Below are 18,034 nucleotides of genomic sequence, written 5' to 3'. Positions count from 1 at the left end.
CCATTCCGAGTTCCGCTCCAGCTTAACCACTATCTGTCTCTTGAATGCAGATTATAAACTTTCTGCCAAAGCTCTTGCAAACAGACTAAATAAGGTTATTCCGGCGAATAGGAATGCGGCAGATAATGTCAGGACACTGGTTAACATGGTGGAGATAGCGATGAGGGACAATCTGGATGGGGAAAAGGCATTTGAAAGGGTGGAGTGGACCTTTCTATTCCGGGTCATGGATACATTTGGTATCCCCACCCCTTTCATCGAGAAATGTAGGCTCCTATATGCTAACCCATCGGCCTCAGTGGTTATGCATGGCATGTCACTCCCCAAACTTTGCGTTCAGCAGAGGCACAAGACAAGGTTGCCCCCATTTCTCCATTGCCGTTCACTGTAGCCACAGAACCATTTTCTGAGTCAGGAGCAGTCTGCAGATCCCAGGAATAAAGTGCGCAACTGTATAAAACAAATCTTGACTTAAAGCTTTCGTGACTGCAGTAAAGCCACATAGATAAAAAAAAATATCACGACGTTTCGATCGCAACACAAGCAATCGTCATCACGTGGAAAAAAATATAGAGCAGGAGAGCTTCTGAAGCAAGATGTTATATATATATTTGATATGGGTTTAGCCCAAGGGTAAGTGGGCGGGGCTAGAGATGGAATTCGCATGTAAATGTAAGATCGGAGCGCTGATATACCTCCACGACGACGCAGCTGTGGAGGTGGCCATTGTATTGTGAGAGATTAGCATGTCAATGTAAGTGAACCACCGCAATGGTGGCTGTGCTAGTGAGACATCCAGCTCGTTAAAAAACGAAGGACACCGCCAACTCGGGGACAAGGAGCAACGGTGCTGCCTCCAGAAGAGAGAAGTCTCCGCAAGTTTTATACCCACTACACGTAAATGTAAGAGATTAGCATGTCAATGTGAGACGGCTCCAGCAACCGGGGGTTGTGCCAATGAGAAGATTAGCATTTCAATGTCAGAGAGACGGGCAACAGGAACAAAACCCCGCAAGAGCAAGAGATACACATAGAGAGAGAGACACACACAGAGAGAGAGACACACACACACACACAGACACACAGAGAGAGAGAGACAACATAGAGAGAGACACACAGAGACACGAAGAGAGAGATAAACACACATAGAGACACATACAGAGAGAGAGACACACACACACTGAGAGACACACAAACAAAGAGACACATACAAAGAGAGAGATACACACACAGATAGACAAACAGAGAGACACAAACACATAGAGAGACACAGAACCATCACAGCCAGTTATATTCTGTTAAAAAGCGAGAGCTCCCGCCACATCGAGGGAAAGGGGCAACGGTAGCTGTGTTAGTGAGACACTTAGCCCGTTAATGTAAAAACATTTAACCTGGTGATGTACTCAGAGAGTCGGAAAGCACGTTCCTTCGGAGTGAGCAGGTAGGAACTTGGTTGGACAGCGAGGCGTTCAGGGGGGGGGGGCAGTTGGATGAGTGGGCATGTTTACCCTTCCCCCCACCCTCCCCGACATCGTCAACCAATCGCGGCGTAGCTCGGTGTTCGATGGGGAGGTGCATGGGTGGGCGGAATTTCGGATATGCACGACAGACAGACAGACAAATAATCCCTGGTGGGCAGTGTGGAACCTGTTGTTCCTACCTGTATAACACTCGAGGTAACTAAGACTCACACACACATACACTCACTCTCAGATTCACACACACACTCACTCTCAGACTCACACACACTCTCAGACTCACACACACACTCTCACACACTCTCAGACTCACACACACACACTCTCACACTCTCAGACTCACACACACACACTCACTCTCACAGTCTCAGACTCACACACACTCACTCTCACAGTCTCAGACTCACACACACTCACACTCTCACACACACACACTCACCCTCACACTCTCAGACTCACACACACATACACTCACTCTCACACTCTCAGACTCACACACACACACTCTCACACTCTTAGACTCACACACACACACACTCTCACACTCTCAGACTCACACACACACACCCTCACACCCCCAGACTCACACACTCACTCTCACATTCTCAGACTCACACACACACTCACCCTCACATACACTCAATCTCACAGACTCACACACACACTCACCCTCACACTCTCAGACTCACACACACTCTCACACTCTCAGACTCACACACACTCACTCTCAGACTCACACACACTTTCAGACTCACACACACACTCTCAGACTCACACACTCACACTCTCAGACTCACACACACACTCAGCGCGGCGTTCAGGGGGGGGCAGTTGGATGAGTGGGCATGTTTACCCCTCCCCTCCACCCTCTCCGACATCGTCAACCAATCGCGGCGTTGCTCGGTGTTCGGTGGGGAGGGGATTGCATGAGTGGGCGTTTCCACCCCACCTCTACCAATGGCTGCCCCGCTCGGCGTTTGGGGGGGTGGGAAGTTGGATGATTGGGCGTGTTTACCTTCCCCCCACCCTCCCCGACATCCTCAACCCCCTTAACTATCGGCCCCTCCCCCTGGCTTAGGCACCTCCCTTTACCCCCCTCCCTCAGGCCCCTCTGCTGACCCCCCTCCCTTAGGCCCCTCCCCTGACCACCCCCCCATATCCTTAGGGCTTAGGCCCCTCCCCTGACCCCCCTTCCTTTAGGCCCCTCCCCTCTCCGTATCCCGCAGTAGGTCTCCACCAATCAAAGAGCTGTTTATATTATATATATATGCACGTCAGACAGTCAGACAGACTAAACATCCCTGGTGGGCAGTGTGGAACATTGTTCCTACCTGTATAACAGCTGACATAGGCAGGTAGGATGGAAACATCACAGTCAGTTAAGACTTTACCTGGTTAATAACGTCCTTCCAATGATTGCTCAGTTTGTACCCATCTTCTCGGTTGAAGTTGTGTCTGTGTTTATATATCTGGTTGGCTTCATCCTCCCCTATTTCAGGAAATTACCACACCACTAGCGTCATGGTCAGATGTCCCATTATGCCTCCGCAACAGATCACATCTGATCAAGATGATAATCCTATATTAAACTACTATATTACTGATAAATGGTCCCTTCTCGGATCCAAAGGTCCATTTTTTAAAGGTGCTTCACTCACAAATATCGTCCTTCATATGCAATCAAAAGCTTGCACGGATCGACTATCACAATTTTACTCTTTCAGTTAAAGGAGGATTGGCTCTTCTGGATTGGTAAGCGGTGGGAGGAGGAGTCTGTGAGCCCGTGGTCCCTCGCGGGGTATTCCCTTTCCTCGGCTAAAGATAGACCCACGGGGCATTAACCCGGTGTGGACGGCCTCTTCAATGCTGGGTATATGCAGCGATAGACACACCCCCCTCCCTGTTCCTCTTCATAGAAGACGTCCATTTTGGGGCAACCCTTCGTTGAAAGTGGGGGGCAAATAGATAATGAGGTGGTGGGTAAGCTGGAGAGAAACAGGACTGGAAGTCGTCGGGGACCTCTTAGCCAAGGAGGGCTACTTGTTGCCCTTCGACCACCTTCATGCAAGGTACAATATCCCCTGGTCACATTTCTATACATACATGTAGCTCAGGAATGCCATCACTAAAGCGCCTGGTAAGAACCTGGACTGTTCAATTCACCCTATATTAGACTGGCTAGAGATCTCGAAATTAAAATATAGATAAGCAGAGGCATATCACTTGGTAGATTGTGAGAAATGTCATACCAAATCCACCACTATGACGCTTTGGAACAGGCTCCTGAACCGAGGCATGCCCCAACATGAATGGACTCTAATATGGCAGGCTACCCAGTTTGGCCCAAGAACACTGCCTCTGAAGTTCATCCAATTTTAATTCATGCATGATACCTCCACGCCTTCTGGTCATGCCCAGATATTTTGAAATTTTACTCGACTATTACGGACTTTTTCTGATAGCATCTGCAACAACGGACTCCAATGTAAACAACGCTGTGGGGTCTGAAACCCGGAGGCAGTATCGAGCGACCAGTATGCTCTTCTGAAAACCTTCAACATCACGACTTGAAAGGCCAACCTAGAAAAATGGACGAACCATGAACCCCTTCATGGAAACAGTGGCATAATACCCTTCTCGCCCTCGTGGGAACGGGACATTCAAGCCACGAACTTAAAGGTATGGGAACGTGAGTTCGAGGCCAGATGGTCCTCATTCCTGTGGAGCCTGGTGTAAAGTGCATATGCTGTGGGATCGGGGTGAGGGGACAGGAGCAAGAAGTGCCTCCCTTCCCCCGGGAGATGGACAGAAGTCAATCACCGCTCTGAGTGGCTATGATAGGTTAAGTTCACCAATGCACGTGTAAGTTATTCCTTCCTAAGTGCTCATTCCTTCCGTTTTACTTCCCCCCTTCCCATCTGCATTTCCCCTCCCCCTCTTCCCCCCAGCTCCCTCTGCTTTCTTTTTTAAGTTATTTTCCCTCACCTTCCCCTCATATAAAAATATATGCACCTCACTCGGTGGGGCAGCGAGCCTACTCTCCCCCTTGCTTTTAACACAGGTGCATAGTCTTCGGGACTGAGTTTCTGTAACCCCCTTGCGTCGCGGTTTGTGCTCTGTATTGGGCTCCTATTGAAATATAACAATAAATTAGCGCAAGGACGACTTATTCAAAACATATTTCAAAATATATATATTCACATCATGTGCATACATAATTCACTATTTTATATTTACGTTATATTATATTATTTATGATGAAAATAATGACACTACATTATAGACAAATGATAATGATGATGATTACGGTGATAAACTATTTGAAAGCGAAGATGATTATGTTGTTGATAATGATGAGTTGAATTTGATGGTGATTAATCCCAACTCTGATGCAGGCTAGATATTCAGAGACTACGCCAAAAAGTGGACTTTATTCGTTGATCATTCTGTAATTACATACAGCGTGGCTTAACGGCTATAACATGGTGTGTTTTGTTTGTAAGCATCAGGACTGGGGAAACAAAAGCTGTGGTGCTGGTCAAACCACTGATTGGTGTGTTTCATGTTCTCATGTACAATACTTGTACCAATTGTATAGCATATGCTATATAGGGGTTCTTTATGTTTATCAGCATGAAAACACAATTTTCAGAAGGAACAAAAATCTTAATTTTAAGATCCAGAAATCATCCCTAGCTTGGACTTACCACAATGCCACTCTTCAACCACTGAACTTATAACGTCGCACACCCAACTCTGCCCATGTCTGCCTTTGGAGCATTCCACTGCTTAGACTGATTTGGGGTAGAATATGGTCTCCTGGTAGTGGAAACAGCAGCTCTCGGAGTAGCGGATGGCAGAATTGGACCGATATAAGCCACCAACCTGCCACAATGGGCTGCAGTAGTTGGCGGAAACATCTCATGAACCATGGCTAATATCTACGAGGGCAGCTGTTGCAGCTTAAATGAGGGAGCCTTATCTATAGATGTTTGTTAAATGTATCATATTTAAACAATGGGCACAAAAGTGTTTTTAAAGTTCGTCAAAATCGTACGTGCTTTAGGGCTGCTGTTTAATTCAACTGCTTCTACCATAGCCTTCTACCATAGACAGTTAATTGGTACAGAAAGGCCTTCCCAATTGGGGTTTTCCCCCCATACAATGTGGATAGCCGTGTTTAAATGTGGGCAATATATTTCATAACGTGTTTGAAAAAAAAATAGTAAAGACTATTATTGACATACTGTACATAAAAGGCGAAGGTACAGCCCTGCTATTGCTTTGCTCACACCACTGACAGTCAAACAGCTTCCACGAGAGTGACTCTATAGGGGGGGGGGGTATTTGGTCTACTCTGACCAGACATTACAGAAGAGGTGGGTGTACCCACACATTACGTCAGGCTACATAAAATCACATTGCATTTGTGACCTGGTAAGAAAGTAAATAATACGGTGTTTAATTATATTTCAAATGCCTTATAATAAGTGGAAATATTTTTTGGTAATCTCCAATAAAATGCATTACAAAGGGAATGCTTACACTGACAAAAACATCATCAGAAAGGCAGGTTTGGAGATGTTCCACCAGTGACCTTACTTAAATAGGACTTTTTGTCATGGTGTAGTGCCAATTTAATTTAACTCACGAGTTTTGCAAAGCAGCCATATAAATTGTCATTAGGTCCATAGCAAATTTGGTTAAAACGCATTTTTGCTTCCCGCTTATAGTTTTCACCATATCAGACATCCTGATTAAGTCATATTTTTTTTGTTGAATATGAATGAGCGTGTTTCCATGGATTTTACACTGTCAACTTTTCTTTGGCAGAAATAACAGCTATTGCAAATGGGTGCAATGTCACTGGATCATTAAGCCACATGACAAAACAAACCATCACAGCTTTGCAGATTGTAAATGTATTAAATATGCTATTTGGATAAATGCTGACTGGTGTCAAGACTTAATATATTGTTTTGGAATTTTCGGCGGGGCAAAATTTGTCGGTAAATGTATTCATCAAGAAAAAAAAACTCTCAGTTGTTTTCAAATTTCTGAGATCTCAACACCAATATTATGATGTAATCATGACATTTCTGCCATTTGCAGAGAGCGAAACAGAATTGAAAACCCCTATTAAATGTTAGCGTCCGTTGCCTGGATAATGAATGTGTCCACCGCCCTTTGATGTACATGTGTAAGGACAGTACGGGGTGATGTAGGGACAGTACGGCTTGCCGTGGCCATGGTTACTAGTTAACGTAACGGAACAGACAGGGTCACGTTAGGGTAATGTGGGACCTAAGTGGTTGCTAATAATGATTGATGCGACAAGCTTTGACAGGGTTGCGTGAGGGGAAGCAAGGGACCTAACGGTCGTAAATTGTAATTAGGGCACAGACAGACAGGGCCAGGTGCTGTGAAAGAGGGTTCGGGAATAGGGTCGTGGCCGGGTTGTGAGGGGGATGAAAGCCGGCGTGAACTGGGGCTCTGGGTTGCTGTTGTGGGGGAATTGCCGTCGCCATCGTCACCTTAGAACGAGTCGTCTTCATCATTCTGGAGTGCGCACCTTGTATTCTTGGAAGGCTAGAGTTATGTTGTCTCAGAATAGAGTTATTTAAGTTACCCAAGTGTATATAGTCACTCGTGGTTACTTGTTAAGTTATCAGTGAGTCGACGGACTTTATTAATAATAAATATACATATAACTGAAAAAGACAGTGTCTCTGAGAGCTACATTACACATGCACTCGAAAACGACATTTGCGAGGCTGGGGGTTATGCGCATTATCGTCACATGGGAATGCGAGGGTGTGTGCAGCACTGTCAATAGGCTTCCAAAGAGCTTGGATACAGAGCACACTCCGATCGCTTGAATACGCTTTACAGGTACCGTGTGCATACAGAGTGTAAAGTTCATGAATGTTGGGCATTGCAAGCTATGCTTTGCAGGCCCTGACAGGACAATTCCTCCGTGCATGTTTTTCACACAAAGCGTGGAGCACATTAGCAAGCTCAACAAGCAAGAGAAAACAATCCCACATACGCACATTGATGTCTGATAAGACTTTTACATCTGATCACAAAAGCTCAACACGTTAGTCAATAACACTGCCCTAAAGAGGAAACATTAAATAACAGGTGACATCTTGAGCAATAGCCCATCTTAGTAGCAGAGTAGGCCCATGTCTAATTGTGATTGCAATGGCCTAATATATAAAAGTATATATAATAAATAATTATATATATTTTTATATATTCGTTCGTTTCGTTCATTTCTCAGTCCCCTTTGCCTGGTGAGGGTCGCGGCAGCAGTATGTTGAGCAGTGGCGGTCCAGATCTCCTTTTCCCTGGTAACAGACTCCAATAGTGTGTTTGTCACTAGTACAGCACACAGGTATGTGCTGTACTAGTGACGAATTGGAATATTCTGTTTACGTGACAACCCTTACTAGTTGGCTGTGTCGGGTGGTGGCAGGTTTAACGACACATTTATATATTTACGCGATCTAACCCAAAAAAACCTTATGGATGATATTGGCCGCGAAAGCCTACGTGTTAAACATTACTATATATTACTACACTACACTCTACACGACACTACTATGCACTAAACTATACACTACTATACACTACGCTATACACGACTATACACTACACTGCTATATACTCCACTATACACGACTATACACTGCACTACTGTACACTACTACACTATACACGACTATATACTACTATACACAGACTGGAGCTCTTCCTGAGGAATTTACAGGTATTCCCAGGCTAGCTGAGCGACATAGTCCCAACAGCATGTCCTGGGCCGGCCCCGAGGTCTTCGCCAATATGATATGTATTCAAATAATGTATTTTCTCCTTTACAGCAGTGTTATTGATGAATGTGTTTCATTTTTGTCATATGTGCTTATGCCGCACTGTCAGCAAGTACATCATCACTTTCTTTGGTTTACATCTGATGAGATGTCATTCTCGTTAGATCTCAGAAAACTCTCATTGTGGCCTGGGGAATAGCAATGTTATTACACAGCTACTGCACAAGGGTTTTGCTTGCCAAGGGACTTTTAGAATCTTAATAGGGCATATCACTTCTATCTAGCACCTTTAACGCAAAGTAAACTGAGAACACCTTTACCTTCCCCAAGAGTCTCTGCCAGAACAAACAACATATATTACAAACATGTCCACAGTGTATAACATCGCAATAATCAATACTCATCAGCCATGTGGAAATACATTCTGCCTCTAGAAATATTTGTCATTCTTCAGCAAACTATACATAAGTCATTGGTTTACAGGAACATTGGTGAGTGTCCAGAGCTGGTGATGTATGTTCTACCTGCATTCCTCAGGGTACATTAATGTTGTAGCACGGCATTTACTCCCGAGTCAATAAGCTGTTCTCTTTACTTTTTTTATGCACTTAAGTATCAAACTCTTGTTCAGCACATTAACTATTAAACCACTCAAATAAAATCAATAAAAACACTTTTTTTTGTAATTGTTCTAATTAATGAACAACATCCCCGGCACTTTCAATCGGATTTAGTATAATACGTGACAAGCAAGCATGCCATCTCTTCAAACTGATTCTGTATTTAATTATTTGTCGATGGGCACAGACATCAAAATCATATTTTTTTAGAAGTCAGTACAGCAAGTAGTTTTTGAATGGTCTATGCACAGAGTTGATTGTTCACCCTTTTCGATCTTCATTTCCTCCATATACTCCAGCTTCCTCGCACGAGAGCGTATATACTCCAACAAGGAATAGAAAGTGAGCTTTCCAACATGCGTGTACCCTCTAAAGTATCCACCACACCTCCGATTAGTACAGTTGGGCTACGTACGGTGCGAAAGAAGCTGAACATACTTACATACATTTTTTGAGAGAACATACACAGGTTAAAGACGTGATTCTATCCGATAAGAAAAGTAAGTGGAAGCATAATTCTCGGACTTTTCCCAAGATTGCCCCAGATGACCTTCAGCAACTGCCCAGTCACACTTCACTACAAACCTTCAACATCACGAGCCAAGAAGGTAACGTTGACCAACTGAAGAGAGCATGAACGCCCCTCGTGGAGGCAGTGGCATAACACCTTCACTGCCCAAGCGGGTATCGAGCACTTAAGCCGCAAAACTTGCATACAGAGAACGGGAGTTCGAAGCAAGACGGCCCCCACTGTTTTACGGAGCCTAATGTGAGGTGCGCAGGTGGGGGTAATTGGCGGGAGCACATTCATGTTCTGCGGAAGGTTAGTTCACAAGCTCATACATCGCGTGTAAATTATTGTATTTGTGGTGGTTGATCGTGTGCTTTTCACGTGCTTTTTCCTCTTGCCCCCCCCCCTCTTCCCTACCCCCCTTTGACGTTAGGTTACCTTTTCCATTACTTTTTTCCCTCCCCCATGTAAACTTTCGCTCCTCCGCTCGTGGCTCCCAACCCAAATGGGGTAGTCAGCCAAAATGCTCTCCCCCTTCACTAAGCTCTGTCGCGGTCGATCTCGGGGGCTTTTTTTCGCGTAATTTCTGCCCCCCACCACCCCCGCTTCTGTACCAGGCTTGCGTTGCAATGAAATAAAAACAAAAAATGAAGACAAGCGAGGCTTAGGCAGGACACGTCGCTGAAATGACGATGGCCGATGGTCAAGAACAATGATGGAGTGGCAGCCAAGGAAGGGTATGCTGCCTGAGAGGGTATCCATGGAGGTCACCGAGTGAGGAAATCAGCTCATGTTGGATGCGATGCTACATTGCAGGAGCATGAAAGGTGGTGGCGGTTATGGCAGGCCTACATCCAATTGCCAATTGTCGATTATTATGAATTACGGCAGCGATCGAGCTGGATTTAGATGATGTAACGTTATGGGAAAAGGGATATGTCAAACATTCCTTATCAGGATCTTCCTGGAAATTAATTTTGAGACTTGGTGCAGTGTTTTTGGGTAAACTAATTTTTTTTTCCTTACGTTTATATGACTATTAATGGTTTCTCATAATGTGGTATACAAACATATATTTTGTGTAAACAAACTTGTATAAAAACTGACCCAACATTTCTAAAGCTAATGTTATTCTTGTGTTCGCTCATGCGAACACAGGGAGCAGGTGTGTGCACATATTAAAACTCACGTGGAGAAATATGTCCTTGACTTAATTACTGATATCTTTTATAGCTATCACAGCAATGGGGATGAAAAATCTATTAATTTTTTTAAATGGCTATTTACTTTATTGTTTATCAGTCCACTGTTTCATTATGTGATAACATATTTTTGTTGATGGACCTGGAATGGTGGATGGGCAAGTAAAAACTATCCTCGATTAATTCCATCTCATAATTGTACGTCCTATAATCAGTTTGTATAAGGCATGAGAGAAAACAATACTTCAAACTACATACTTTTTTTAGTGCAATGCTTAATGTGGTGTGCTCTGCAACGATGTGGAGGGAAAACTGTTACGTGCAAAAGTGGCATCGTGGTGAAAGTCTCCGAATGTTATAGTGGCCAGTTCTTCAGGGGACTTTCTGTGTCAGCAAGCACAGAGAACATAACGCATAGCTTCACACCAGCCACCAGTTCCTTTATCGTGCTGACAATGCAGAAAAAAGCATGTGCCACATTTTAATACTGGATACATTTAGAAATACACTCTCAATGGGTTCAGTATGATCAAATAAAAAATATATAACTAGACTTGTGAAAATGTAGGCAACCACAGATGTCTGGACCGACATTTCCAGTTTTCTTGGCCTCGAATAACGAATACAAATGTAGACATGTAAAATGCACAAAGTTCACTTGAATGGAAGCAAGGTTTCAGATAAAATCGGGCCAGTTTGTAGGTGGGTGAGTCAATGGGATATTGTCTAAATGCATCTCATATATCATTGTTGTCGTCTATGTTAACATTTCTGAATGCATCTCTCTCCTATCCCAATGAAATACATTATCTCCAACACAAGAAATGTAACTCTGCGTACATATTTTACTGCGTATAATATTGGCAGTGAAAATGTATAAATGTTACATTTATACAGTATCTATCGGGACACGTGTTATATGGCTGTGGCCTGCAGCTTTGAGCTCTCGATGCAAAATATGTGGACACCTGATTTAGAGATCAGCGAAGTGACAGGAATCAGAGTTTGCAGATTCTGAATTCAATTGAATTTGTGATGTTTACAGGGTCAGTTCAGGTGCCTAGGTCTTGGTAAACTATTGCAAGGTAATTGACACTGCGAGCTTATCGGATACTCATGAGGTCGGGCATACTCATGAGGCTCGTGGTTCAAGTCCAGCAGCCATCCTGGTTGATATAATGGGTGTATCAGCCACATATATATAAATCGGCCATCAGCTTCACAGCGAACGTTTAAATACCGTGACTTCATTTAAATAAGAGGAGGGCCATATGTGCTGGTGTCACGGTCCAAATATGCCAAATTTTCAAATTACGCACAGATGACCTGATTTGCCTAATTGCATAAAACCACATAGCCTACATCACCCCATACTGGAAGACTATACCCATCTGAAATGTAGCATCTCTGCAATACTCTTGCAATGCTATAATGGCGCAAATACCAATACATATATTCATAACACCTTTAAAGTCACGGGGATACATGAGCATAGGTATAACCTGAGAACAGCCATGGTCCAGCACAATTATAAAATGACTTTAGCAGAATGAAGCAGACAATTTAATTATTCTAGCCTCTCATCACTGCCACCATCGATGGCACATTATATATTTGCGAGACCTTGATAAAAAGTATTCTTTGTGTGGCAGGTAAGCAGCAGATCATTCGAGCTGGTATGTGGAAGGACATTCTTGAGCTCGTTTAATTCGGTATTTATTGATGTGGTCTTGAGGCAGAGGTTTCCAAGGCACTGATATAATCTCAAGAATGAAGGCATATTCAACACATTTGAGCAAATATCTTTAGTGCCACCTGTAATAAAAAAAAAAGTGAAGGTAAATAGGAAAACATAATGTATTAAATGCACTTACATCATGCGACCTCCTTTGCCAGTATCAAAATATGATAATAGGTTTTTCCCCTTTTTTCTGGCAACCAAACAGGTGTTAAGATGTTGAAATACCAAACTGAAACCTTTTACAAGGAATCATGTCTGCATTAACGTGATTCCTTGTAAAAGGTTTCAGTTTGGTGTTTTAACATCTTAACACCTGTTTTGTTGCCAGAAAAAAAGGGGAAATCTCGATTATCATTAAATGGATTGTTACATCTGGGGGAAACCGTTTAGAACAACATCCATCGGAATGATTATCATCAAGAAATCTGGCATTTTAGGATTTAGATCCGAAGATTATGTTAAAATATAGCATTGTTTGGTGCCACAGCTTCAAATAACTTGACAAGCAAGTTGGCCAACCGACATTGAATATATACGTAATCCTAGCCGTCCAAAAATATTATTACAATTTTACATTTTTAGTGCCACTTGGATATTTGAAAAGAATGTGTCAGTGTGTGTCTACGTGCAAATCTACTTAAAAAGGAATCGACTCCCTTAAAACGTGAGTTTTTAGTTCCATTGAAACATTCCTCTACAACAATAGAATTACTGCTCATGATTGCATTTAACCTCAATGATAGTCCAAGTATGAATTATGGACTCCGAGATAATCTAAACATATAACCGGTTACTGGTAGCACATGCCTGTAATCTGGCACTGTGGAGGCAGCGAGGGTTGGTGGATCCCACACAAATTTTGCGACATCTCTTCCCGTAGGCATCAAGGTGCCACCTCCAGATTCGCCAGGAGTAGATGGTATAGCAAAATGCGGACCATTGTCATCTGACCCGTCTCAGAATTAGAATAAGAATCTTCACGTAAACTGGAGGAATCTGATGAGCTATGAAGCCCGTTTTCACAGATGTCCAGTAGGCGAGGGTCAGAACGTTACAACAACAAGAAATACAAAAACATTATAGGAGTGCAAAGTATAGGATAGGGAAGCAAGTCACCACAAATAAACAGTTACAGATAAATGAAGTATATAAGTACAAATTTGCAAAAGTATATTTCAAAATTCTTCCATATGAGTGTTGCCCCCTTGCACATATAGATTTTCTGTAGGTGCTCCGGTTTTCTCCGATGTATATAAATACTAAATAATTGAATTCAAACATCTTAACATATACAGTGAGGGAAAAAAGTATTTGCTCTCCTGCTGATGTTGTACGTTTGCCCACTGACAAAGAAATGACCAGTCTATAATTTTAATGGTAGGTTTATTTGAACAGTGAGAGACAGAATAACAACAACAAAATCCAGAAAAACGCATGTCAAAAATGTTATAAATTGGCTCCCAGGTGTCTTTTATACAGGTAACGAGCTGAGATTAGGAGCACCCTCTTAAAGGGAGTGCTCCTAATCTCAGCTTGTTACCTGTATAAAAGACACCTGTTCACAGAAGCAATCAATCAATCAGATTCCAAACTCTCCACCATGGCCAAGACCAAAGAGCTCTCCAAGGATGTCAGGGACAAGATTGTAGACCTACACAAGGCTGGAATGGGCTACAAGACCATCGCCAAGCAGCTTGGTGAGAAGGTGACAACAGTTGGTGCGATTATTCGCAAATGGAAGAAACACAAAAGAACTGTCAATCTCCCTCGGCCTGGGGCTCCATGCAAGATCTCACCTCGTGGAGTTGCAATGATCATGAGAACGGTGAAGAATCAGCCCAGAACTACACGGGAGGATCTTGTCAATGATCTCAAGGCAGCTGGGACCATTGTCACCAAGAAAACAGTTGGTAACACACTACGTCATGAAGGACTGAAATCCTGCAGCGCCCGCAAGGTCCCCCTGCTCAAGAAAGCACATATACATGCCCGTCTGAAGTTTGCCAATGAACATATGAATGATTCAGAGGACAACTGGGTGAAAGTGTTGTGGTAGGATGAGACCAAAATGGAGCTCTTTGGCATCCACTCAACTCGTCGTATTTGGACGAGGAGAAATGCTGCCTATGACCCCAAGAACACCATCCCCACCGTCAAACATGGAGGTGGAAACATTATGCTTTGGGGGTGTTTTTCTGCTAAGGGGACAGGACAACTTCACCACATCAAAGGGACGATGGACGGGGCCATGTACCGTCAAATCTTGGGTGAGAACCTCCTTCCCTCAGCCAGGGCATTGAAAATGGGTCGTGGATGGGTATTCCAACATGACAATGACCCAAAACACACGGCCAAGGCAACAAAGGAGTGGCTCAAGAAGAAGCACATTAAGGTCCTGGAGTGGCCTAGCCAGTCTCCAGACCTTAATCCCATAGAAAATCTGTGGAGGGAGCTGAAGGTTCGAGTTTCCAAACGTCAGCCTCGAAACCTTAATGACTTGGAGAAGATCTGCAAAGAGGAGTGGGACAAAATCCCTCCTGAGATGTGTGCAAAGCTGGTGGTCAAAGAAACGTCTGACCTCTGTGATTGCCAACAAGGGTTTTGCCACCAAGTACTAAGTCATGTTTTGCAGAGGGGTCAAATACTTATTTCCCTCATTATAATGCAAATCAATGTATAACATTTTGACATGCGTTTTTCTGGATTTTTGTTGTTATTCGGTCTCTCACTGTTGAAATACACCTACCATTAAAATTATAGACTGATCATTTCTTTGTCAGTGGGAAACGTACAAAATCAGTAGGGGATCAAATACTTTTTTCCCTCACTGTAGATGACTGCAGAACTTGTGAAATCGTTGGTGCTGGCTGACCGCCTGGCTGCCTTCCAGCTTGTTCGTGATTCCTCAGTGATTGTGAGGTGCAAATTTAGATATATAAAACATTGTTACAATAAAAAATACGTCGGTATCTCCACTGACAAATTGGTACATTGTGTCAAATAATGAATATCACGCGTGTCTCTGACCATGTTCGGCAGCAGAGCATTTCATTATCACTGTTCAGCAAGTAAAAAGCCAAGGCTGGAGGTCAGTTTTCAGCTTGCATATTCACATGCTTGATAGTTAGGCACATCAGGACTGTGCTTTAATAAATGAGCATTACCCAAATTTCCAAAGCCTGATAATCGTCAAGCGGCGATGTTAGCACCAATAGTGAAATGTTTTCATTTCAGAAATAACTTTTATCATGCATGACCATTTTCATAAGACGGGCGTATAATTGTTTTTAAAGAAAAACGTATAGTTTGAAATTAGCTCCCTCTGCTTTGTAAAAACACAAAAAATTCCAAGGACCTGCACCAATAATTATGAAATGCTGGAGTAAGAGCTGGTTTAATAGATACAGTGACAAGGATGTAAGTTTCTAGAAGCTGAGAATGGCCAATATAAAGCAATAGATGTTCAAAAAAGTTAATATTGTCACATTAACGAATCACTGTTCACTTTCCAATTATAAAAACTATCACATATTTGTTGATGTGCTGCAAAGGAAACATGGATAATAACCTTCTCTGCATCACATTGAGGCAGCATAACACAAGAGTTATTGACATAACATTGAGGATGCTATGTGCCGAGTAAATAGTAACAAGTGTCGCGTGCACTAAAACTAAGCATACGTCAAAATGATGCACGCAGACTTAATAAACAAAACCTAAATTCATGTTATAAAAATGATAAATTATCCGGAGTACCTCTCACCTGGAGATTGCAACGAGCAGTCCAGTAATGATAAAGTAAGGGTGACCAGAGTGTGGGTGCCACAACGGGGTTGAAACAATGCATCATCTCAGTAGCCTCTCCACGACATATAATAATTAGAGCAAGACGAGGCACGTGCAGGCAACGGCGGCGGCGGCTCGCGCCAGCTTACCATGAGCGATTGTTGGCAGCGCTTGAGGCAGTTAAATGGGGTATCGACGTGACGTGCTCGAAGCAGGACTAGCAGACAGCCATTGATTTTTCCCAGACTTGCAACCAGCCTCGCTCGGCTGGTGGCCGGCTCCGCGGCGCGTTGAAAGCGGCAGCGCCGGCTTCGGTGTCTTCGGCTCTTACCCGACTCGAGCTTCCTCGGCCGTGGACTATCTGAAACGCCACAAGGACAGCGGCGGGTCGCTTTTTACAAGTCCCTCCGCGACGCTCGGAGTAGGCGCATTTTAATGAATCGTTTTGCGCCCAAACGAGCGCAACCTGTGTTAATGTTGGGGAGGTCGGTCTTGCTTGGGGAATCATCCGTACGGGATTGCAGCCTTCTGCATGAAAACGTTATCAGAATTTGCCATATTAGGGAGAGTCGGATTGGGCACGCAATATGCTTGCAATTAAATGCTGCCCCCTCCCCATAACGTAGTGATGCATGGCAGGCACAATGCAGCACTTTAATTTAGTGAATGCCTCTTATGCTCAAGAAATAAAGGGCTAAAAAGCATGAATTGCCCCAAAATGCAATTATTGTTATCGAACTGGTTTCTAATTTTAATTCATTCGTTAAATGCGTTGATGTATGTTTAAGAATATAATGTTACCAAACTTCTAAAAAGAAAACTCTTATTATAATAGAAGTTCACGAACAATTGTTTAGACCAACGTAGAGCAATGACCGCATTAACATTTGGATGCAACTGTCATTGAACAACTAATGCTACGCTACACTTGCATGTGTCATTCTTGAAAACTATATTCGTAATTTGATAACCTGCAAACCATGAGCATTCATCAACAACAGCATCTGGGAGCCATTGTTAGTGCTGAGCTAATATCGCCAATTCAAGTGTCTTAATTTATACACACAAACACGTATTTAATAATACAAATAGTTTAAATGTACAGCCCTTTGTCAAGCCGCCAATGCATAAAGGTTTCTGCCATGCTGTGTCGATCAAGGGAGTTTGACCATACGTCATCATGCATATCAGTGGGCTGTTGAAATGAGTACCCAGGACTGTTCGGGCATCCCCACAACTGCACAATGGACATGGTAGTTCAGGTTACCATTTTCATAATGCAGAGTTATAACCACTGCACTCCACTCCACCGTGTGGTGACATGGCATGAGGAGGCTCTCAATCAGCAGTGGAACTCCTCATATTTTACACTTGATGGAAGATAACAAACATTTTCAATTATGTTTGACTTCTATGACATTGAGCTCGATATAACTGTTACAATATACTCGCATTCATGTCTCAGTGTGGCAAAAAAATACCGGTGCTTAATATGTATAGTAGTAAGTGATTAGTCACAGTGCCAAAAAGGAATCCACTACTCGGGGGAAAGGCTGAAACCAAAGTGCCGATATAATTGGCACCCACAGGTGCAAGAATTTAAACCAGCAGTGGACATTATCCACCACTATTTGCAAAAGTAAATCACTGAGTTGATGCAATATGCATGCACCTCTACAAGAGGAGTGCCATGAATGGGAAACTTGACAGCTGCATAATTTTACGAACTACTTTTTGTACTGTAATAGTATTCCTACGACATAATTGTTTAAGCCATCGACTTGAATGTAATATAGCAGGTAAAACGTAGTCACATACGTTGGGATGCATATCAGTGGCCAAATTAGATCTCGTAAATGATAT

General features: G+C 43.1%; 1 protein-coding gene across 1 annotated transcript in view; it reads right to left on the bottom strand.

The window, feature by feature from the left end:
• The window catches only part of LOC144717679 (adhesion G protein-coupled receptor A1-like), a 76,555-nt gene extending 60,011 nt beyond the window's left edge, over positions 1-16,544 (bottom strand). The window contains exon 1 of the mRNA XM_078593226.1: positions 16,321-16,544. Within this exon, the coding sequence (XP_078449352.1) occupies positions 16,321-16,323 (3 nt within the window). The 5' untranslated portion in view covers positions 16,324-16,544. The remainder of the gene's footprint in view (positions 1-16,320) is intronic.
• Positions 16,545-18,034: the final 1,490 nt, after the last annotated feature.

The sequence above is a fragment of the Lampetra planeri genome, chromosome 4, assembly GCF_965212315.1.
Source record: "Lampetra planeri chromosome 4, kcLamPlan1.2.h2, whole genome shotgun sequence".
NCBI lineage: Eukaryota > Metazoa > Chordata > Hyperoartia > Petromyzontiformes > Petromyzontidae > Lampetra > Lampetra planeri.
This window is presented reverse-complemented; position numbering and strand designations above follow the sequence as displayed.